Genomic DNA, 24,529 nt, shown 5'->3' with positions numbered 1-24,529 from the left:
GTCTGATGCTTTAAAGGGGAAGTTTACCCAACATCCAGGAACTCCTAAGTGATTCCATACATTGAAACTAGTCCAGTGGATTTTCCCTCTCCCCCCCTCTCTCCCTGTAGTGCTGTACTGAAACAGCTGCTCTCTCTCCCTGTAGTGCTGTACTGAAACAGCTGCTCTCTCTCCCTGTAGTGCTGTACTGAAACAGCTGCTCTCCCTCTCTCTCCCTGTAGTGCTGTACTGAAACAGCTGCTCTCTCCCTCTCTCTCCCTGTAGTGCTGTACTGAAACAGCTGCTCTCCCTCTCTCTCTCCCTGTAGTGCTGTACTGAAACAGCTGCTCTCCCCCTCTCTCTCCCTGTAGTGCTGTACTGAAACAGCTGCTCCCCCTCTCTCTCCCTGTAGTGCTGTACTGAAACAGCTGCTCCCCCTCTCTCTCCCTGTAGTGCTGTACTGAAACAGCTGCTCCCCCTCTCTCTCCCTGTAGTGCTGTACTGAAACAGCTGCTCTCCTCCTCTCTCTCCCCGTAGTGCTGTACTGAAACAGCTGCTCTCCCTCTCCCTGTAATGCTGTACTGAAACAGCTGCTCTCTCTCCCTGTAGTGCTGTACTGAAACAGCTGCTCTCTCCCTCTCTCTCCCTGTAGTGCTGTACTGAAACAGCTGCTCTCCCTCTCTCTCCCTGTAGTGCTGTTCTGAAACAGCTGCTCTCCCCTCTCTCTCCCTGTAGTGCTGTACTGAAACAGCTGCTCCCCTCTCTCTCCCTGTAGTGCTGTACTGAAACAGCTGCTCCCCTCTCTCTCCCTGTAGTGCTGTACTGAAACAGCTGCTCCCCCTCTCTCTCTCCCTGTAGTGCTGTACTGAAACAGCTGCTCTCCTCCTCTCTCTCCCTGTAGTGCTGTACTGAAACAGCTGCTCTCCCTCTCTCCCTGTAATGCTGTACTGAAACAGCTGCTCCCCCCCTCTCCCCCAGTAATGCTGTACTGAAACAGCTGCTCTCCCTCTCTCTCTCTGTAGTGCTGTACTGAAACAGCTGCTCTCCACCTCTATCTCCCTGTAGTGCTGTACTGAAACAGCTGCTCTCCTCCTCTCTCTCCCTGTAGTGCTGTACTGAAACAGCTGCTCCCCCTCTCTCTCCCTGTAATGCTGTACTGAAACAGCTGCTCCCCCTCTCTCTCCCTGTAATGCTGTACTGAAACAGCTGCTCTCCCTCTCTCTCTGTAGTGCTGTACTGAAACAGCTGCTCTCCTCCTCTCTCTCCCTGTAGTGCTGTACTGAAACAGCTGCTCCCCCTTTCTCCCCCTGTAATGCTGTACTGAAACAGCTGCTCTCCCTCTCTCTCTCTCTGTAGTGCTGTACTGAAACAGCTGCTCCCCCTCTCTCTCCCTGTAGTGCTGTACTGAAACAGCTGCAAAACGTGACTCGTGGCGTTGCTGGATGCGCGCCTCGCTCTGCTGCTTTGCCAGTTAATTTGTTATTTTATCACAGCGATGGCCTTTGTCTTTCACCTGGAGTTGTTTGTTTGTGTCTCCGAATCCGGGAGAATTGTCATCAACTGACACTAAGTAGCATAACGCAACGGACAAAAAATCTTACTAGAAAATATTCATATGTGTGTCTCTGTGTCTCTGTGTGTGTCTCTGTGTGTGTCTCTGTGTGTGTCTCTGTGTGTGTCTCTGTGTGTGTCTCTGTGTGTGTCTCTGTGTTTGTGTGTGTCTCTGTGTGTGTCTCTGTGTCTGTGTGTGTGTCTCTGTGTGTGTCTCTGTGTCTCTGTGTGTGTCTCTGTGTGTGTCTCTGTGTGTGTCTCTGTGTGTGTGTGTGTATACTGAAACCAAAATATAAACAACAATTTCAAGGATTTACAGTTCATATAAGTCAGTCATTGTAAGTAAATAAATAAATTAGGCCCTAATCTATGGACTTTACATGACTGGGCAGGGGTGCAGCCATAGGTGGGCCCTGGAGGGAATACCCCCACCCATTGCGTGGCCCAGCCAATCAGAATGAGTTTTTCCCCACAAAAGTGCTTCATTACAAAGAGAAATACAACTCTGGTGGCCTCAGACAATGTAGAGGTCCTGGGCGTTGTTATATGTCATTATGACATCATGGACGAATTCTAGAATATACCATATATCCTAGGTCCTGGGCTGGCGTCGTTATATGTCATTATGACATCATGGATGAATTCTAGAATATACCATATATCCTAGGTCCTGGGCTGGCGTCGTTATATGTCATTATGACATCATGGATGAATTCTAGAATATACCATATATCCTAGGTCCTGGGCTGGCGTCGTTATATGTCATTATGACATCATGGATGAATTCTAGAATATACCATATATCCTAGGTCCTGGGCTGGCGTCGTTATATGTCATTATGACATCATGGATGAATTCTAGAATATACCATATATCCTAGGTCCTGGGCTGGCGTCGTTATATGTCATTATGACATCATGGATGAATTCTAGAATATACCATATATCCTAGGTCCTGGGCTGGCGTCGTTATATGTCATTATGACATCATGGATGAATTCTAGAATATACCATATATCCTAGGTCCTGGGCTGGCGTCGTTATATGTCATTATGACATCATGGATGAATTCTAGAATATACCATATATCCTGGGTCCTGGGCTGGCGTCGTTATATGTCATTATGACATCATGGATGAATTCTAGAATATACCATATATCCTAGGATGGTCTGTGGTTGTGAGGCAGTTGGATGTACTGCCAAATTCTCTAAAACGACATTGGAGGAGGCTTCTGGAAGACAATTTAACATTCAATTCTCTGGTAACAGCTCCAGTGGATATTCCTGCAGTCATTGCCAATTGCTCCCTCAAAACTTGAGACATTCTGCGGCATTGTGTGAGAGAGTGGCCTTTTATTATCCCCAGCACAAGATGCACCTGTGTAATAATCAAGCTGTTCAATCAGCTTCTTGATTGGTGGATGGATTATCTTGGCAAAGAATAAATGTTCAATCAATTCTGCAATCTTTTTTTTTTCAGCTCATGAAACATCCAACACTTTACATGTTGTGTTTTATATTTTTGTTTATTGTAGCTACTATCAGTTTTAGGGACATCTTTCCAAATATTTCACCTTTTTTTTTACCCAAAATATGACATCAGCGATAAGCAAAATGTTGAAAATCTGTGAATGTCTAAATAAGAAATTGGTCCATTTAAACAGCAATGTGTCGAACCCTTTCAACAACGGGGAGATGTTACTGATGTGCTTTGTCTTTCAACAACGGGGAGATGTTACTGATGTCCTTTGTCTTTCAACAACGGGGAGATGTTACTGATGTGCTTTGTTGTCTTTCAACAACGGGGAGATGTTACTGATGTGCTTTGTCTTTCAACAACGGGGAGATGTTACTGATGTGCTTTGTCTTTCAACAACGGGGAGATGTTACTGATGTGCTTTGTTGTCTTTCAACAACGGGGAGATGTTACTGATGTGCTTTGTCTTTCAACAACGGGGAGATGTTACTGATGTGCTTTGTCTTTCAACAACGGGGAGATGTTACTGATGTGCTTTGTCTTTCAACAACGGGGAGATGTTACTGATGTGCTTTGTTGTCTTTCAACAACGGGGAGATGTTACTGATGTGCTTTGTCTTTCAACAACGGGGAGATGTTACTGATGTGCTTTGTTGTCTTTCAACAACGGGGAAATGTTACTGATGTGCTTTGTATCTTCGCGGGAAAAAAATAGTTTTTTTTTATTTTAAATTACTTCTTTACTTATTTTATGTTTAAGGAAGTGTGTTCAGTCCTGGGCAAAAGTTGAGACACAAATATTAATTTTCACAAAGTCTGCTGCCTCAGTTTGTATGACGGCAATTTTCATATACTCCAGAATGTTATGAAGAGTGTTCAGATGAATTGTAATGAATTGCCAAGTCCCTCTTTGCCATGCAAATGAACTGACCCCCCCCCCCCCCAAAAAAAACTGGAAGCTTCAAAAGGAGGGTGCGGCTTGGAATCATTGTTCTTCCTCTGTCACCCATGGTTACCTGCAAGGAAACACGTGTCATCATAGTTTCTTTGTACAAAAAGGGCTCAACAGGATATTGCTGCCAGTAAGATTGCACCTAAATCAACCATTTATTGGATCATCAAGTACTTCAAGGAAAGCCGTTCAATTGTTGTGAAGAAGACTTCAGGGTGCCCAAGAAAGTCCAGCAAGCGCCAGGACCGTCTCCTAAAGTTGATTCAGCTGCGGGATCGGTGCACCACCAGTACAGAGCTGCTCAGGAATGGCAGCAGGCAGGTGGGAGTGCATCTACACGCACAGTGAGGGGAAGACTTTTTGAGGATGGCCTGGTGTCAAGAAGGGCAGCAAATAAGCCACTTCTCTCCAGGAAAAACATCAGGGAGACTGATATTCTGCAAAAGGTACAGGGATTGGACTGCTGAGGACTGGGGTAACGTCATTTTCTCTGATGATCCCCTTTCTGATTGTTTGGGGCATCCGGTAAAAAGCTTGTCCGGAGAAGACAAGGTGAGTGCTACCATCAGTCCTGGGTCATGCCAACAGTAAAGCATCCTGAGACCATTCATGTGTGGGGTTGCTTCTCAGCCAAGGGAGTGAGCTCACTCACAATGTTGCCTAAGAACACAGCCGTGAATAAAGAATGGTACCAACACATCCTCCGAGAGCAACTTCTCCCAACCATCCAGGAACAGTTCAGTGACGAACAATGCCTTTTCCAGCATGATGGAGCACCTTGCCATAAGGCAAAAGTGATATCTAAGTGGCTCAGGGAACAAAACATCAATATTTTGGGTCAATGGCCAGGAATCTCCCCAGACCATAATCCCATTGAGAACTTGTGGTCTAGATATCCAAGATGGCATAGCAGTCGGACGTGTGTTTTGTCTTGTCCCGTCCTGTCTGGTGTAAATATAGTTTTCCTCGTTTTTTTCTGTATATATTTCGTACATATTTTTAATCTCACTTTCCAACTATAGGCTGAATATACTCTCCTGCAACCCGCATCACCCAATGTGGTACGGATCTGCTTTTTCTATACTTTAGAACCGGAACCCCCATCAGAAGCTAGCCAGCTAACTAGCTACTACTCAGTTAGCTTTGAAGACCGCTAGCAGTGGCTAACTAGGACACCAGCGCGACATCAACCCAGAGCATATCAGACTGCTTTTCTCTACCACATCTCCGGTTCCTACCGCAAGCTCTGAACCTTTACAACGGATCATCGCAACTAGCTAGCTGCAATCCGTGTGGCTACTCCTGGCTAACGTCTCTGCCCCAAAGCAAGCACCAGTTAGCCTTGAGCTAGCCTCGAGCTAAGCCCATCTCCCGACTAGCCGAAGAGGCCCAACAATACCTCTTTTGCCAATTGGCCTGGACCCTTTACTGCCGACACGGAGCCCCGCCGATCCATCACGACTGGTCAGCCGACATAATCGTCCGAAGTGGTTTCAACAGGCTTTTCCGTTGCGACATCGTCAAAGACCCATCTGCTGGCCAAGGCCCGCGAGCTTTCTGAAACGCTGTGTCTCCAGCTCACCTAGCGTACTAGAGCACCTGTAGCATACTCCTGGGCTACAATTACCCGGGCCCACGACCGGTCTGTCGATGTGACCGCATGAAGAGGAATAAACAGACTCACCCCATCGCGACGTCCCCCCAAAGGTTAACTCTCTAGCCCTCGCTATCTCCCTGCTTGCTAATTCGGCCTGCTAACGGCTAGCTTGTCTAGCCCGGGCCTACGAACTGTTAGCTTGTTAGCACAGGCCTGCTAACCATCTGAATCACTACATCCCAAACACTCTGAACTCATTTACTTTCTATCTCTTTTTGATTTTTATTTTGTTTATACCTTCCGGAAACCTGCCTCACCCACTGTGATACGGAATCGCTATTACTTTTAATTTTAATTTTATTTTTATGACTCACTCAAGAACCTCCAGACGCTAACCAGCTAACTAGCTACAAACTATTTAGTCATTGTTGGTTTCTTTTTAAACCTGGATAACACTCGCCAGTCCAGCTTCCCTGCCCATCCACCGCTGCCCCCTGGACACTGATCTCTTGGCTACATAGCTGACGCACACTGGACTGTCCATTAATCACGGTACTCCATTCTGCTTGTTTGTTTTATCTGTCGGCCCAGTTGCCTAGTCAACGCCATTTTACCTGCTGTTTGTTGTGCTAGCTGATTAGCCTCGCCTACTGTTTTCAGCTAGCTTTCCCAATTCAACACCTGTGATCACTGTATGCCTCGCTGTATGTCTCTCGCAAATGTCAATATGCCTTGTAAACTGTTGTTCAGGTTAGTTATCATTGTTTTAGTTCACAATGGAGCCCCTAGATCCACTCTGCATACCCCTGTTACCTCCTTTGTCCCACCTCCCACACAGGCGGTGACCTCACCCATTACAACCAGCATGTCCAGAGATACAACCTCTCTCATCATCACCCAGTGCCTGGGCTTACCTCCGCTGTACCCACACCCCACCATACCCCTGTCTGCGCTTTATGCCCTGAATATATTCTACCATGCCCAGAAACCTGCTCCTCTTATCCTCTGCCCCCAACGCTCTAGGCGACCAGTTTTGATAGCCTTTAGCCGCACCCTCATACTACTCCTTCTCTGTTCCGCGGGTGACGTGGAGGTAAGCCCAGGCCCTGCATGTCCCCAGGTACCCTCATTTGTTGACTTCTGTGATCGAAAAAGCCTTGGTTTTATGCATGTCAACATCAGAAGCCTCCTCCCTAAGTTTGTTTTACTCACTGCTTTAGCACACTCTGCTAACCCTGATGTCCTTGCCGTGTCTGAATCCTGGCGCAGGAAGGCCACCAAAAATTCAGAGATTTCCATACCCAACTATGACATCTTCCGTCAAGATAGAACTGCCAAAGGGGGAGGAGTCGCAGTCTACTGCAGAGAGAGCCTGCAAAGTAATGTCATACTTTCCAGGTCCATACCCAAACAGTTTGAACTACTAATTTTGAAAATTACTCTCTCCAGAAATAAGTCTCTCACTGTTGCCGCTTGCTACCGACCACCCTCAGCTCTCAGCTGTGCCCTGGACACCATTTGTGAATTGATCGCCCCCCATCTAGCTTCAGAGTTAGTTCTGTTAGGTGACCTAAACTGGGATATGCTTAACACCCCGGCAGTCCTACAATCTAAGCTAGATGCCCTCAATCTCACTCAAATCATCAAGGAACCCACCAGGTACAACCCTAACTCTGTAAACAAGGGCACCCTCATAGACGTCATCCTGACCAACTGGCCCTCCAAATACACCTCCGCTGTCTTCAACCAGGATCTCAGCGACCACTGCCTCATTGCCTGTATCCGCCACGGAGCCGCAGTCAAACGACCACCCTCATCACTGTCAAACGCTCCCTAAAACACTTCTGTGAGCAGGCCTTTCTAATCGACCTGGCCCGGGTATCCTGGAAGGACATTGACCTCATCCCGTCAGTTGAGGATGCCTGGTCATTCTTTAAAAGTAACTTCCTCACCATTTTAGATAAGCATGCTCCGTTCAAAAATGCAGAACCAAGAACAGATACAGCCCTTGGTTCACTCCAGACCTGACTGCCCTCGACCAGCACAAAAACATCCTGTGGCGGACTGCAATAGCATCGAATAGCCCCGTGATATGCAACTGTTCAGGGAAGTCAGGAACCAATACACGCAGTCAGTCAGGAAAGCTAAGGCCAGCTTCTTCAGGCAGAAGTTTGCATCCTGTAGCTCCAACTCCAAAAAGTTCTGGGACACTGAAGTCCATGGAGAACAAGAGCACCTCCTCCCAGCTGCCCACTGCACTGAGGCTAGGTAACACGGTCTCCACCGATAAATCCATGATTATCGAAAACTTCAATAAGCACTTCTCAACGGCTGGCCATGCCTTCCGCCTGGCTACTCCAACCTCGGCCAACAGCTCTGCCCCCCCGCAGCTCCTCGCCCAAGCCTCTCCAGGTTCTCCTTTACCCAAATCCAGATAGCAGATGTTCTGAAAGAGCTGCAAAACCTGGACCCGTACAAATCAGCTGGGCTTGACAATCTGGACCCTCTATTTCTGAAACTATCTGCCGCCATTGTCCCAACCCCTATTACCAGCCTGTTCAACCTCTCTTTCATATCGTCTGAGATCCCCAAGGATTGGATAGCTGCCGCAGTCATCCCCCTCTACAAAGGGGGAGACACCCTGGACCCAAACTGTTACAGACCTATATCCATCCTGCCCTGCCTATCTAAGGTCTTCGAAAGCCAAGTCAACAAACAGGTCACTGACCATCTCGAATCCCACCGTACCTTCTCCGCTGTGCAATCTGGTTTCCGAGCCGGTCACGGGTGCACCTCAGCTACACTCAAGGTACTAAACGATATCATAAGCGCCATCGATAAAAGACAGTACTCTGCAGCCGTCTTCATCGACCTCGCCAAGGCTTTCGACTCTGTCAATCACCATATTCTTATCGGCAGACTCAATAGCCTCGGGTTTTCGGATGACTGCCTTGCCTGGTTCACCAATTACTTTGCAGACAGAGTTCAGTGTGTCAAATCGGAGGGCATGCTGTCCGGTCCTCTGGCAGTCTCTATGGGGGTGCCACAGGGTTCAATTCTCGGGCCGACTCTTTTCTCTGTATATATCAATGATGTTGCTCTTGCTGCGGGCGATTCCCTGATCCACCTCTACGCAGACGACACCATTCTATATACTTTTGACCCGTCATTGGACACTGTGCTATCTAACCTCCAAACGAGCTTCAATGCCATACAGCACTCCTTCCGTGGCCTCCAACTGCTCTTAAACGCGAGTAAAACCAAATGCATGCTTTTCAACCGATCGCTGCCTGCACCCGCATGCCCGACTAGCATCACCACCCTGGATGGTTCCGACCTTGAATATGTGGAGACCTATAAGTACCTAGGTGTCTGGCTAGACTGCAAACTCTCCTTCCAGACTCACATCAAACATCTCCAATCGAAAATCAAATCAAGAGTCGGCTTTCTATTCCGCAACAAAGCCTCCTTCACTCACGCCGCCAAGCTTACCCTAGTAAAACTGACTATCCTACCGATCCTCGACTTCGGCGATGTCATCTACAAAATGGCTTCCAACACTCTACTCAGCAAACTGGATGCAGTCTATCACAGTGCCATCCGTTTTGTCACTAAAGCACCTTATAACACCCACCACTGCGACTTGTATGCTCTAGTCGGCTGGCCCTCACTACATATTCGTTGCCAGACCCACTGGCTCCAGGTCATCTACAAGTCCATGCTAGGTAAAGTTCCGTCTTATCTCAGTTCACTGGTCACGATGGCAACACCCATCCGTAGCACGCGCTCCAGCAGGTGTATCTCACTGATCATCCCTAAAGCCAACACCTCATTTGGCCGCCTTTCGTTCCAGTACTGTGCTGCCTGTGACTGGAACGAACTGCAAAAAATCGCTGAAGTTGGAGGCTTTTATCTCTCACCAACTTCAAACATCAGCTATCCGAGCAGCTAACCGATCGCTGCAGCTGTACATAGTCTATTGGTAAATAGCCCACCCATTTTCACCTACCTCATTCCCATACTGTTTTTATACTGTTTTTTATTTATTTACTTTTCTGCTCTTTTGCACACCAATATCTCTACCTGTACATGACCATCTGATCATTTATCACTCCAGTGTTAATCTGCAAAATTGTATTATTCGCCTACCTCATGCCTTTTGCACACATTGTATATCAAATCAAATCAAATCAAATTTATTTATATAGCCCTTCGTACATCAGCTGATATCTCAAAGTGCTGTACAGAAACCCAGCCTAAAACCCCAAACAGCAAACAATGCAGGTGTAAAAGCACGGTGGCTAGGAAAAAACTCCCTAGAAAGGCCAAAACCTAGGAAGAAACCTAGAGAGGAACCGGGCTATGTGGGGTGGCCAGTCCTCTTCTGGCTGTGCCGGGTAGAGATTATAACAGAACATGACCAAGATGTTCAAATGTTCATAAATGACCAGCATGGTCAAATAATAATAAGGCAGAACAGTTGAAACTGGAGCAGCAGCACAGTCAGATGGACTGGGGACAGCAAGGAGCCATCATGTCAGGTAGTCCTGGGGCACGGTCCTAGGGCTCAGGTCCTCCGAGAGAGAGAAAGAAAGAGAGAATTAGAGAGAGCATATGTGGGGTGGCCAGTCCTCTTCTGGCTGTGCCAGGTGGAGATTATAACAGAACGTGGCCAAGATGTTCAAATGTTCATAAATGACCAGCATGGTTGAATAATAGTAAGGCAGAACAGTTGAAACTGGAGCAGGAGCATGGCCAGGTGGACTGGGGACAGCAAGGAGTCCTCATGTCAGGTAGTCCTGGGACATGGTCCTAGGGCCCAGGCCAGTTGAAACTGGAGCAGCAGCATGGCCAGGTGGACTGGGGACAGCAAGGAGTCATCATGTCAGGTAGTCCTGGGGCATGGTTCTAGGGCTCAGGTCCTCCGAGAGAGAGAAAGAAAGAGAGAAGGAGAGAATTAGAGAACGCACACTTAGATTTACACAGGACACCGAATAGGACAGGAGAAGTACTCCAGATAAACAAACTGACCCTAGCCCCCGACACATAAACTACTGCAGCATAAATACTGGAGGCTGAGACAGGAGGGGTCAGGAGACACTGTGGCCCCATCCGAGGACACCCCGGACAGGGCCAAACAGGAAGGATATAACCCCACCCACTTTGCCAAAGCACAGCCCCCACACCACTAGAGGGAAATCTTCAACCACCAACTTACCATCCTGAGACAAGGCCGAGTATAGCCCACAAAGATCTCCGACACGGTACAACCCAAGGGGTGGGGGAACCCAGACAGGCCGACCACAACAGTGAATCAACCCACCCAGGTGACGCATCCCCCCCAGGGACGGCACGAGAGAGCCCCAGCAAGCCAGTGACTCAGCCCCCGTAACAGGGTTAGAGGCAGAGAATCCCAGTGGAAAACGGGGAACCGGCCAGGCAGAGACAGCAAGGGCGGTTCGTTGCTCCAGAGCCTTTCCGTTCACCTTCCCACTCCTGGGCCAGACTACACTCAATCATATGACCCACTGAAGAGATGAGTCTTCAGTAAAGACTTAAAGGTTGAGACCGAGTTTGCGTCTCTGACATGGGTAGGCAGACCGTTCCATAAAAATGGAGCTCTATAGGAGAGAAAGCCCTGCCTCCAGCTGTTTGCTTAGAAATTCTAGGGACAATTAGGAGGCCTGCGTCTTGTGACCGTAGCGTACGTATAGGTATGTACGGCAGGACCAAATCAGAGAGGTAGGTAGGAGCAAGCCCATGTAATGCTTTGTAGGTTAGCAGTAAAACCTTGAAATCAGCCCTTGCTTTGACAGGAAGCCAGTGTAGAGAGGCTAGCACTGGAGTAATATGATCAAATTTTTTGGTTCTAGTCAGGATTCTAGCAGCCGTATTTAGCACTAACTGAAGTTTATTTAGTGCTTTATCCGGGTAGCCGGAAAATAGAGCATTGCAGTAGTCTAACCTAGAAGTGACAAAAGCATGGATTAATTTTTCTGCATCATTTTTGGACAGAAAGTTTCTGATTTTTGCAATGTTACGTAGATGGAAAAAAGCTGTCCTCGAAATGGTCTTGATATGTTCTTCAAAAGAGAGATCAGGGTCCAGAGTAACGCCGAGGTCCTTCACAGTTTTATTTGAGACGACTGTACAACCATTAAGATTAATTGTCAGATTCAACAGAAGATCTCTTTGTTTCTTGGGACCTAGAACAAGCATCTCTGTTTTGTCCGAGTTTAATAGTAGAAAGTTTGCAGCCATCCACTTCCTTATGTCTGAAACACATGCTTCTAGCGAGGGCAATTTTGGTGCTTCACCATGTTTCATTGAAATGTACAGCTGTGTGTCATCCGCATAGCAGTGAAAGTTTACATTATGTTTTCGAATAACATCCCCAAGAGGTAAAATATATAGTGAAAACAATAGTGGTCCTAAAACAGAACCTTGAGGAACACCGAAATGTACAGTTGATTTGTCAGAGGACAAACCATTCACAGAGACAAACTGATATCTTTCCGACAGATAAGACCTAAACCAGGCCAGAACATGTCCGTGTAGACCAATTTGGGTTTCCAATCTCTCCAAAAGAATGTGGTGATCGATGGTATCAAAAGCAGCACTAAGGTCTAGGAGCACGAGGACAGATGCAGAGCCTCGGTCCGATGCCATCAAAATGTCATTTACCACCTTCACAAGTGCCGTCTCAGTGCTATGATGGGGTCTAAAACCAGACTGAAGCATTTCGTATACATTGTTTGTCTTCAGGAAGGCAGTGAGTTGCTGCATAACAGCCTTCTCTAAAATCTTTGAGAGGAATGGAAGATTCGATATAGGCCGATAGTTTTTTATATTTTCTGGGTCAAGGTTTGGCTTTTTCAAGAGAGGCTTTATTACTGCCACTTTTAGTGAGTTTGGTACACATCCAGTGGATAGAGAGCCGTTTATTATGTTCAACATAGGAGGGCCAAGCACAGGAAGCAGCTCTTTCAGTAGTTTAGTTGGAATAGGGTCCAGTATACAGCTTGAAGGTTTAGAGGCCATGATTATTTTCATCATTGTGTCAAGAGATATAGTACTAAAACACTTGAGCGTCTCTCTTGATCCTAGGTCCTGGCAGAGTTGTGCAGACTCAGGACAACTGAGGTTTGGAGGAATACGCAGGTTTAAAGAGGAGTCCGTAATTTGCTTTCTAATAATCATAATCTTTTCCTCAAAGAAGTTCATGAATTTATCACTGCTAAAGTGCAAGTCATCCTCTCTTGGGGAATGCTGCTTTTTAGTTAGCTTTGCCACAGTATCAAAAAGGAATTTCGGATTGTTCTTATTTTCCTCAATTAAGTTAGAAAAATAGGACGATCGAGCAGCAGTAAGGGCTCTTCGGTACTGCACGGTACCATCCTTCCAAGCTAGTCGGAAGACTTCCAGTTTGGTGTGGCGCCATTTCCGTTCCAATTTTCTGGAAGCTTGCTTCAGAGCTCGGGTATTTTCTGTGTACCATGGAGCTAGTTTCTTATGAGACATTTTTTTAGTTTTTAGGGGTGCAACTGCATCTAGGGTATTGCGCAAGGTTAAATTGAGATCCTCAGTTAGGTGGTTAACGGATTTTTGTCCTCTGGCGTCCTTGGGTAGGCAGAGGGAGTCTGGAAGGGCATCAAGGAATCTTTGTGTTGTCTGTGAATTTATAGCACGACTTTTGATGTTCCTTGGTTGGGGTCTGAGCAGATTATTTGTTGCAATTGCAAACGTAATAAAATGGTGGTCTGATAGTCCAGGATTATGAGGAAAAACATTAAGATCCACAACATTTATTCCATGGGACAAAACTAGGTCCAGCGTATGACTGTGAGAGTGAGTGGGTCCAGAGACATGTTGGACAAAACCCACTGAGTCGATGATGGCTCCAAAAGCCTTTTGGAGTGGGTCTGTGGACTTTTCCATGTGAATATTAAAGTCACCAAAGATTAGAATATTATCTGCAATGACTACAAGGTCTGATAGGAATTCAGGGAACTCAGTGAGAAACGCTGTATATGGCCCAGGAGGCCTGTAAACAGTAGCTATAAAAAGTGATTGAGTAGGCTGCATAGATTTCATGACTAGAAGCTCAAAAGACGAAAACGTCATTTTTTTTTGTAAATTGAAATTTGCTATCGTAAATGTTAGCAACACCTCCGCCTTTGCGGGATGCACGGGGGATATGGTCACTAGTGTAGCCAGGAGGTGAGGCCTCATTTAACACAGTAAATTCATCAGGCTTAAGCCATGTTTCAGTCAGGCCAATCACATCAAGATTATGATCAGTGATTAGTTCATTGACTATAATTGCCTTTGAAGTAAGGGATCTAACATTAAGTAGCCCTATTTTGAGATGTGAGGTATCATGATCTCTTTCAGTAATGACAGGAATGGAGGTGGTCTTTATCCTAGTGAGATTGCTAAGGCGAACACCGCCATGTTTAGTTTTGCCCAACCCAGGTCGAGGCACAGACACGGTCTCAATGGTGATAGCTGAGCTGACTACACTAACTATGCTAGTGGCAGACTCCACTATGCTGGCAGGCTGGCTAATAGCCTGCTGCCTGGCCTGCACCCTATTTCATTGTGGAGCTAGAGGAGTTAGAGCCCTGTCTATGTTGGCAGATAAGATGAGAGCACCCCTCCAGCTAGGATGGAGTCCGTCACTCCTCAGCAGGTCAGGCTTGGTCCTGTTTGTGGGCGAGTCCCAGAAAGAGGGCCAATTATCTACAAATTCTATCTTTTGGGAGGGGCAGAAAACAGTTTTCAACCAGCGATTGAGTTGTGAGACTCTGCTGTAGAGCTCATCACTCCCCTAACTGGGAGGGGGCCAGAGACAATTACTCGATGCCGACACATCTTTCTAGCTGATATGCACGCAGAAGCTATGTTGCGCTTGGTGATCTCTGACTGTTTCATCCTAACATCGTTGGTGCCGACGTGGATAACAATATCTCTATACTCTCTACACTCGCCAGTTTTAGCTTTAGCCAGCACCATCTTCAGATTAGCCTTAACGTCGGTAGCCCTGCCCCGGGTAAACAGTGTATGATCGCTGGATGATTCGCTTTAAGTCTAATACTGCGGGTAATGGAGTCGCCAATGACTAGAGTTTTCAATTTGTCAGAGCTAATGGTGGGAAGCTTCGGCGTCTCAGACCCCGTAACGGGAGGAGTAGAGACCAGAGAAGACTCGGCCTCTGACACCGACCCGCTGCTTAATGGGGAGAACCGGTTGAAAGTTTCTGTCTGCTGAATGAGCGACACCGGTTGAGCGTTCCTACAGCATTTCCTTCCAGAAACCGTGAGAAAGTTGTCCGGCTGCGGGGACTGTGCCAGGGGATTTATACTACTATCTGTACTTACTGGTGGCACAGACGCTGTTTCATCCTTTCCTACACTGAAATTACCCTTGCCTAACGATTGCGTCTGAAGCTGGGCTTGCAGTACAGCTATCCTCGCCGTAAGGCGAGCACAGCGGCTGCAATTAGAAGGCATCATGTTAATGTTACTACTTAGCTTCGGCTGTTGGAGGTCCTGACGAATCGTGTCCAGATAAAGCGTCCGGAGTGAAAAAGTCGAGGAAAAAATAAATATATGAACGGTAATTAAAAAGTGAAACCCGTAAAGTTGTCAGGTAGCAAAATAGGTTGGCAACAAAACGCACAGCAATTTGAAAACAAGCCTGCAAGTTGTGACTCTCCTTTTTTCTACTGTATTATTGACTTGTTAATTGTTTACTCCATGTGTAACTCTGTGTTGTCTGTTCACACTGCTATGCTTTATTTTGGCCAGGTCACAGTTGCAAATGAGAACTTGTTCTCAACTAGCCTACCTGGTTAAATAAAGGTGAAATAAATTTAATAAAAAATAATCCTCGAGGCAGGTGGACAAACAAAAACCCACAAATTCTGACAAACTCCAAGCATTGATTATGCAAGGATGGGCTGCCATCAGTCAGGATGTGGCCCAGAAGTTAATTGACAGCATGCCAGGGCGGATTGCAGAGGTCTTGAAAAAGAAGGGTCAACACTGCAAATATTGAATCTTTGCATCAACTTCATGTCATTGTCAATAAAAGCCTTTGACACTTATGAAATGCTTGTAATTATACTTCAGCATTACATAGTAACATCTGACAAAAATATCTAAAGACACAGAAGCAGCAAACGTATTGGAAATGTAATATTTGTGTCATTCTCAAAACTTTTGGCCACAACTGTAGGTCGCATTCTGTATCATACAGCTATGAAAGTTATATATTTAGAACCACCTGCTCGATTGGAATCCAGTGACGTCTGTGTCTTGAGTGTTCTAGAACTGTCTAGTTTTTTTGTGTTCTGACTTGTAAAACAGGATGAATAAATCAGTCTTGTAAACATCAGTAATTACCAGGAAACTCTAAAATATTTGTTTTAAAATCACACCAAGATTGTTAAAACTGGCCTCGGGTTATTGAGGGATCTGATTAGGATTTACCCTCGTATCAAGGCCGTTTCATCATGTGGAGGTTTCATTCGGGTCTCTATTTAAAAAAACACTTTTTCTCTTTGGCAGGAGACAGACCAGGCTCAGAGGAACCAGAGCCAGGGACGTCCAAACCAGCAAGACGACACCACTGTTCCCACTGTGGAAAGGGTTGTAACCTCTTATTGGAGCTGAAACAACATGAGAGAATACACACAGGGGAGAAGCCTTACCACTGCTTCCAGTGTGGAAAGAGTTTTAACCTGTTAGGGTCTCTGAAACGACATGAGAGAACACACACAGGGGAGAAGCCTTACCACTGCTCGCAGTGTGGAAAGCGTTTTAACCAGAAAGTACACATGAAAGCTCACGAGAGAATACACACAGGGGAGAAGCCTTACCACTGCTCCCAGTGTGGAAAGAGTTTTAGCTGGTTAAGGAACCTGAAAGTTCATGAGATAATACACACAGGGGAGAAGCCTTTCCAGTGCTTCCAGTGTGGCAAGTGTTTTAACAATTTAGGGGCCATGAAAGCTCATGAGAGAATACACACAGGGGAGAAGCCTTACCAATGCTCCCAGTGTGGAAAGAGTTTTAGCTGGATAAGGAACCTGAAAGTTCATGAGATAATACACACAGGGGAGAAGCCTTTCCAGTGCTTCCAGTGTGGCAAGTGTTTTAACAATTTAGGGGCCATGAAACAACATGAGAGAATACACACAGGGGAGAAGCCTTACCACTGTTCCCAATGTGGAAAGGGTTGTAACCTCTTATGGGAGCTGAAACAACATGAGAGAACACACACAGGAGAGAAGCCTTACCGCTGCTCGCAGTGTGGAAAGCGTTTTAACCAGAAAGGACACATGAAAGTTCATGAGAGAATACACACAGGAGAGAAGCCTTACCACTGCTTCCAGTGTGGAAAGAGTTTTAACCTCTTATGGGAGCTGAAACAACATGAGAGAACACACACAGGGGAGAGGCCTTACCACTGCTCGCAGTGTGGAAAGAGTTTTAACCAGAAAGGACACATGAAAGCTCATGAGAGAACACACACAGGAGAGAAGCCTTACCACTGCTTCCAGTGTGGAAAGAGTTTTAACCTCTTATGGGAGCTGAAACAACATAAGAGAACACACACAGGGGAGAGGGCCTTACCACTGCTCGCAGTGTGGAAAGAGTTTTAACCAGAAAGGACACATGAAAGCTCACGAGAGAATACACACAGGGGAGAAGCCTTACCACTGCTCGCAGTGTGGAAAGAGTTTTAACCAGAATGGACACATGAAAGCTCACGAGAGAATACACACAGGGGAAAAGCCTTTCCAGTGCTTCCAGTGTGGCAAGTGTTTTAACAATTTAGGGGCCATGAAACAACATGAGAGAATACACACAGGGGAGAATCCTTACCGCTGCTCCCAGTGTGGAAAGTGTTTCAACTGGTCAGGGGATCTGAAAAAACATGAGAGATTACACACAGGGGAGAAGCTTTACCATTGTTCCCAATGTGGAAAGGGTTGTAACTTATTATGGGATCTGAAACAACATGAGAGAACACACACAGGGGAGAGGCCTTACCACTGCTCACAGTGTGGAAAGAGTTTTAAACTGAAAGGACACCTGAAAGCTCACCAGAAAATTCACACAGGGGAGAAGCCTTACCACTGCTCCCAGTGTGGAAGGTGTTTCAGCCGGTCAGGTGATCTGAAGAGACATGAGAGAATACACACAGGGGAGAAGCCTAACCACTCCTCACTGGGTGCAAAGCTTTTGCCCATTTAGGAAGCATGGAAGAACACATGAGACTGCACACAGAGGAGAAGGCTTACAAAAGCTCAGACTGTGGGAAAACATATGAATCATATTACTCTGAACATATTACACTTAAATGTCATTAGAGAATCCACACAGGACAGAGAAATTACTTCTCTTAGCGTGTATATTGATATTTCACATCACATTGACTCAACATTCATCAGAGAACATACACAGTGCTCCCTTTGTCTTATATTGTTGACTGACAATGTGTTTACCTGTCTTTACCATATGAAATTAAATGGTACAGGGTATACTCAAACATATATTTGTTTGTTTTTATTAGAAAACATTACCATGTTAAATTGTTTCTTCCAATTATTGATAAACATGAACCTGTTAAGAAACTGACTGTTAGAACTGTTAAGGCTCCATGGATCGACGAGGAAATGAAAAACTGTCTGTTTGAAAGAGTTGGGGGCAAAAGGAGTGGCTGATAAGTCTGGCTGTTTTATGTACTGCAAACTGAGAAATGATGTAACCAAACTCAACAAAAAGAAGAAGAAACTTTATTATGAAGCCAAGATCAATGATATAGAGAATGATGGGAAGAAAACAGGGAGCAATTATATTATAATTATATTCATGCATAAAATAAACACATAATGAAAGAAAAGCAGTTTGTTTGAATTTTGTAAAGTTATTGTGGGAGAATTGTTATCGATCAATAATGACAAACCTCCTGGGATTGACAACAGATGGAAAGCTACTGAGGACGGTAGCTGACTCTATAGCCACTCCTACTGAGGACGGTAGCTGACTCTATAGCCACTCCTACTGAGGACGGTAGCTGACTCTATAGCCACTCCTACTGAGGACGGTAGCTGACTCTATAGTCACTCCTACTGAGGACGGTAGCTGACTCTATAGCCACTCCTACTGAGGACGGTAGCTGACTCTATAGCCACTCCTACTGAGGACGGTAGCTGACTCTATAGCCACTCCTACTGAGGACGGTAGCTGACTCTATAGCCACTCCTACTGAGGACGGTAGCTGACTCTATAGCCACTCCAACTGAGGACGGTAGCTGACTATAGCCACTCCTACTGAGGACGGTAGCTGACTCTATAGCCACTCCTACTGAGGACGGTAGCTGACTCTATAGCCACTCCTACTGAGGACGGTAGCTGACTCTATAGCCACTCCAACTGAGGACGGTAGCTGACTCTATAGCCACTCCTACTGAGGACGGTAGCTGACTCTATAGCCACTCCAACTGAGGACGGTAGCTGACTATAGCCACTCCTACTGAGGACGGTAGCTGACTCTATAGCCACTCCTACTGAGGACGGTAGCTGACTCTATAGCCACTCCTACTGAGGACGGTAGCTGACTCTATAGCCACTCCTACTGAGGACGGTAGCTGACTCTATAGCCACTCCTACTGAGGACGGTAGCTGACTCTATAGCCACTCCTACTGAGGACGGTAGCTGACTCTATAGCCACTCCTACTGAGGACGGTAGCTGACTCTATAGCCACTCCTACTGAGGACGGTAGCTGACTATAGCCACTCCAACTGAGGACGGTAGCTGACTATAGCCACTCCTACTGAGGACGGTAGCTGACTCTATAGCCACTCCTACTGAGGACGGTAGCTGACTATAGCCACTCCTACTGAGGACGGTAGCTGACTCTATAGCCACTCCTACTGAGGACGGTAGCTGAACATCTCTAAAACTAAGAGCATTGAATTTGGTACAAATGATTCCTTAAGTGCTAGACCTCAGCTGAATCTGGTAATGAATTGTGTGGCTGTTGATCAAGTTGAGGAGAATAAATTACTTGGCATTACCTTAGATTGTAAACTGTCATGGTCAAAACATATCGATCAAATGGTTGTAAAGATGTGGAGAGGTCTGTCCGTAATAAAGAGATGCTCTGCTTTTTTGACACCACACTCCAATAAGCAAGTTCTGCAGGCTCTAGTTTAGTCTAATCTGTGGTCCAGTGCTGCAAGGAAACACCTAGTTAAGCTGCAGCTGGCCCAGAACAGAGCGGCACGTTTTGCTCTTAATTGTAATCACAGGCCTGATATAAACACTATGCTGCAAGTCTCTCTTGGCTGAGAGTTGAGGAGAGACTGACTGCATCACTTTTGATAAGAAACAATGTGTTAAAAATCACAAATTGTTTGCATAGTCTGTAAGGGAATTCTGCCCTATGTGCACAGAAGAGACCACAGGAAAACTTCTTTGATCAGAGGTTAGTTTGTTTAATAAGGATTGTAACCCGGAGTTTACACTTACAGTAATATGCAAGGAAACACACTCAGTTCAAAAGATGGTGTTTTCCCTTTTTATCCCCTACTGAGGATCACCCCGCCCAGGGGGATGTCCCTTAACTTTAATACCATATAAGGTCATAATTAATCCCCTACTGAGGATCAACCCGCCCAGGGGGATGTCCCTTAACTTTAATACCATATAAGCTCATAATTAATCCCCTACTGAGGATCACCCCGCCCAGGGGGATGTCCCTTAACTTTAATACCATATAAGGTCATAATTAATCCCCTACTGAGGATCACCCCGCCCAGGGGGATATCCCTTAACTTTAATACCATATAAGGTCATAATTAATAGTTGCTAATACAAAGATGTCTGCTAGGCGGAGTTCAGCTTATTGCGTTATTGGCAGTTAGTTTCCCAATGACTCTTCCCCTTATTGCTGTCATACTGAAACATAGGCTACAGCTACTGCAGTGCATAACATGTGGTGAGTAGTTGAAAAATACAATAGTTGAACAGTTTTGAACAAATTATTTTATTCCAAAATGAAGGAGAAGCGAGAGAGTCATTTATTTTCCACTTTCAGTTTCACACCCCCAGTTTTATTGTCCTTATGGTTGCTATCTATGAAGCAGGAATGTCTGGGAGGGTGAGTGTGTGTGTGTGTGTGTGTGTGTGTGTGTGTGTGTGTGTGTGTGTGTGTGTGTGTGTGTGTGTGTGTGTGTGTGTGTGTGTGTGTGTGTGTGTGTGTGTTAGAAACAAGGTCCCTTGGCATTGTGTCCATTTCAAGTTTTCAACAACAATAAAACAGCCATCTAAATAATGTTTCTCAGCCTAACACACTGCCTAACACACTGCCTAACACACTGCCTAACACACTGCCTAACACACTGCCTAACACACTGCCCAACACACAGCCCAACACACTGCCTAACACACTGCCTAACACACTGCCTAACACACTGCCTAACACACAGCCCAACACACTGCCTAACACACTGCCTAGCACACTGCCTAGCACACTGCCTAACACACAGCCTAACACACTGCCTAACACACTGTTGAGTTTCCTCTGCTAGGAGATATTCAATGTACAACAGTAGTATTCTGTAACAAGCAATACGTGTTAAATATGTGTCACAGTCAATCATGACAGCCTCTTTATGAAAGGCCTTTACCTATGTGGTCCTTCTGTAGCTCAGTTGGTAGAGCATGGCGCTTGTAACGCCAGGGTAGTGGGTTCGATCCCCGGGACCACCCATACATAGAATGTATGCACACATGACTGTAAGTCGCTTTGGATAAAAGCGTCTGCTAAATGGCATTTATTATTATTATTTATTACTAAACAGTTTCTGCCCATCTTATTCATTAATTAGTGGGCATACCCAGGATTTACATGCCGGACGGATGATCTACCCATGGAGGGAAAACTTACAGAGCTTTGATGGAGCAGGCAAGCGTCTTTGTGATGGTGAATTGAAACGGATAATGGTCAGGGCTAACCGGACCCTTTATCTGTAAGAAATAGTTTTAAAAATGTTGAATTATAACGTGTGTTAAAATGTACTAAATATTTTTAATGAAATAAATGGTTTTAAAAATGTATCTCACCATTTAACGAAAGGGGAAGCTGTCTTTTATAGTCTTTCCTACAATGTTATGTTATAAACATGACTGGTTATTAAAGTTTGTAATGATGTACAACTGTAGGCCTCCAACGTTTTTACATAAAACACTCGTGATGCATGTTTAAATATTAACATATTATATAATAATAATAATTAACATATTATATATAATATAAACATTGATATCTCTAATCAGTGCCCCCACCCCGGGGTTAAACATTGATATCTCTAATCAGCGCCCGGTGCCCCCACCCCGGGTTAAACATTGATATCTCTAATCAGCGCCCGATGCCCCCACCCCGGGGTTAAACATTGATATCTCTAATCAGCGCCCGATGCCCCCACCCCAGGGTTAAACATTGATATCTCTAATCAGTGCCCCCACCCCGGGGTTAAACATTGATATCTCTAATCAGCGCCCGATGCCCCCACCCCGGTTGTAGACAAAATGTCTCGACATCCCCTCCTGTTGTTTGAATTCACTGCCTTTGTTCTCTACACCAAATATACAGGATGTTGCATACATGATATCTCCCGGGAAAATGCCACCACGGCCCTGTAAACACATTCCTTACATTCTCTAGTTAGGGACACGAACGCGGAGCGAGTCTAGTGGAGCATATACTTTAACACTATGTTAGCACAGCTTTAGCACAGGCCAACAGCCCCGAATATATAGTGGCCAGGACAGATTAAAAAGATAGTCTGGGAATCCCTCCTAACGGATATTTCTGAAGGCTACTGGATATAAGTGATTGGGGAAGCGACTGTTAGACGGGGATTCTCAGAACCTTCTCCCTGTGCGACTGTTAGACGGGGATTCTCAGAACCTTCTCCCTGTGCGACTGTTAGACGGGGATTCTCAGAACCTTCTCCCTGTGCGACTGTTAGACGGGGATTCTCAGAACCTTCTCCCTGTGCGACTGTTAGACGGGGATTCTCAGAACCTTCTCCCTGTGCGACTGTTAGACGGGGATTCTCAGAACCTTCGCCCTGTGCGACTGTTAGACGGGGATTCTCAGAACCTTCGCCCTGTGCGACTGTTAGACGGGGATTCTCAGAACCTTCGCCCTGTGCGACTGTTAGACGGGGATTCTCAGAACCTTCGCCCTGTGCGACTGTTAGTAGGGGATTCTCAGAACCTTCTCCCTGTGCGACTGTTAGACGGGGATTCTCAGAACCTTCGCCCTGTGCGACTGTTAGTAGGGGATTCTCAGAACCTTCGCCCTGTGCGACTGTTAGACGGGGATTCTCAGAACCTTTTCCCTGTGCGACTGTTAGACGGGGATTCTCAGAACCTTCGCCCTGTCCGACTGTTAGACAGGGATTCTCAGAACCTTCGCCCTGTTCGTTACGTAGCCCTTCACCATCACACGGCGTAAGTCCAAATAACCGCATACCCAAGAATATTTAGATAGTTAAAAAACTAAAAGTGTGCACTCTGAACGACTTCGGAAGAGCAGATGAAACAGATGCAATTCTACGTTTTTGTACTGACGGCCTTACCCTAACTCCAAACACCAGGCTGCAGTCCCAGGACAGGACGGGGAATCCTTCCTTCCTCACGGCCTTACCCTAACTCCAAACACCAGGCAGCAGTCCCAGGACAGATAAAAACGATCCTCAGGAATCCTTCCTTCCTCATGGCCTTACCCTAACTCCAAACACCAGGCAGCATTGGATTGGTTGAAAAGAGATAGTAAACTTGCATATCATGCACTATTTTACCAGTGGCTGCATTTATACTGTTATTCATACTAAGATACTATTCATGGACCAAGATATTTTTTGTTGCCTTTGGACATGTTTATTCATTGGTTTTTGAGTCTGTTGATTGGTCGGTCATTGGTTTTTGAGTCTGTTGATTGGTCGGTCATTGGGTTCATTGGTTTGAGTCTGTTGATTGGTCGGTCATTGGGTTTATAGGTTTTTGAGTCTGTTGATTGGTCGGTCATTGGGTTTATTGGTTTTGAGTCTGTTGATTGGTCGGTCATTGGGTTTATTGGTTTTTGAGTCTGTTGATTGGTCGGTCATTGGTTTTGAGTCTGTTGATTGGTCGGTCATTGGTTTTGAGTCTGTTGATTGGTCGGTCATTGGTTTTGAGTCTGTTGATTGGTCGGTCATTGGTTTTGAGTCTGTTGATTGGTCGGTCATTGGTTTTGAGTCTGTTGATTGGTCGGTCATTGGTTTTGAGTCTGTTGATTGGTCGGTCATTGGTTTTTGAGTCTGTTGATTGGTCGGTCATTGGTTTTGAGTCTGTTGATTGGTCGGTCATTGGGTTTATTTGTTGTACGATATGTTCAAACCGAGCATTATTTATGAAGCACATTTCAGACACAGATGCAACGCAGTGCGCTTCACAGGGAAAACTAATAAATTATATGAAAATAAAAACGGAAATATTTACACCACAACAAACATAAGAGGATTAAAAAAAAACTAAAGAATAACAAAACTGAAAGATGATCTAAGGAAGTGACATTGATTAAAATAGTACGGACTGGGTGTAATATCCAATAGAAAAAATATAAGCTTGTTTTACAACATCGTTTGTAAACAACATAATTGCACCAACATTTTTTCAGTTGGTAGCATAAATATTTATGATTACAACATTTTACATGAATTGTAAATATGCTGAAATATCAAAACAGAATGTACACTCCTTCGCTTCGCAATAATTCACTTCATGGTGAGGCGTAATATTTGTTCCCGGCACCCCAGTGCGCATGTGCATTTCCTATTCGGTGAAGTAACGTAACACTGCCGTAATGCATTACTGCTTAGTAACAGCACAGTAACTACTATAAACAGA

The 24,529-nt window shown here is 45.5% G+C and overlaps 1 protein-coding gene across 1 annotated transcript in view; it reads left to right on the top strand.

Moving 5' to 3' along the window:
- Positions 1–23,096, top strand: part of LOC124017105 (zinc finger protein 436-like) — a 30,194-nt gene extending 7,098 nt beyond the window's left edge. The window contains exons 4-5 of the mRNA XM_046332497.1: positions 16,128–16,402; positions 22,542–23,096. Coding sequence (XP_046188453.1) covers positions 16,128–16,402; positions 22,542–23,096 — 830 coding nt within the window. The remainder of the gene's footprint in view (positions 1–16,127; positions 16,403–22,541) is intronic.
- Positions 23,097–24,529: the final 1,433 nt, after the last annotated feature.

The sequence above is a fragment of the Oncorhynchus gorbuscha genome, unplaced genomic scaffold (genome assembly GCF_021184085.1).
Source record: "Oncorhynchus gorbuscha isolate QuinsamMale2020 ecotype Even-year unplaced genomic scaffold, OgorEven_v1.0 Un_scaffold_1554, whole genome shotgun sequence".
NCBI classification, from domain to species: domain Eukaryota; kingdom Metazoa; phylum Chordata; class Actinopteri; order Salmoniformes; family Salmonidae; genus Oncorhynchus; species Oncorhynchus gorbuscha.
This window is presented reverse-complemented; position numbering and strand designations above follow the sequence as displayed.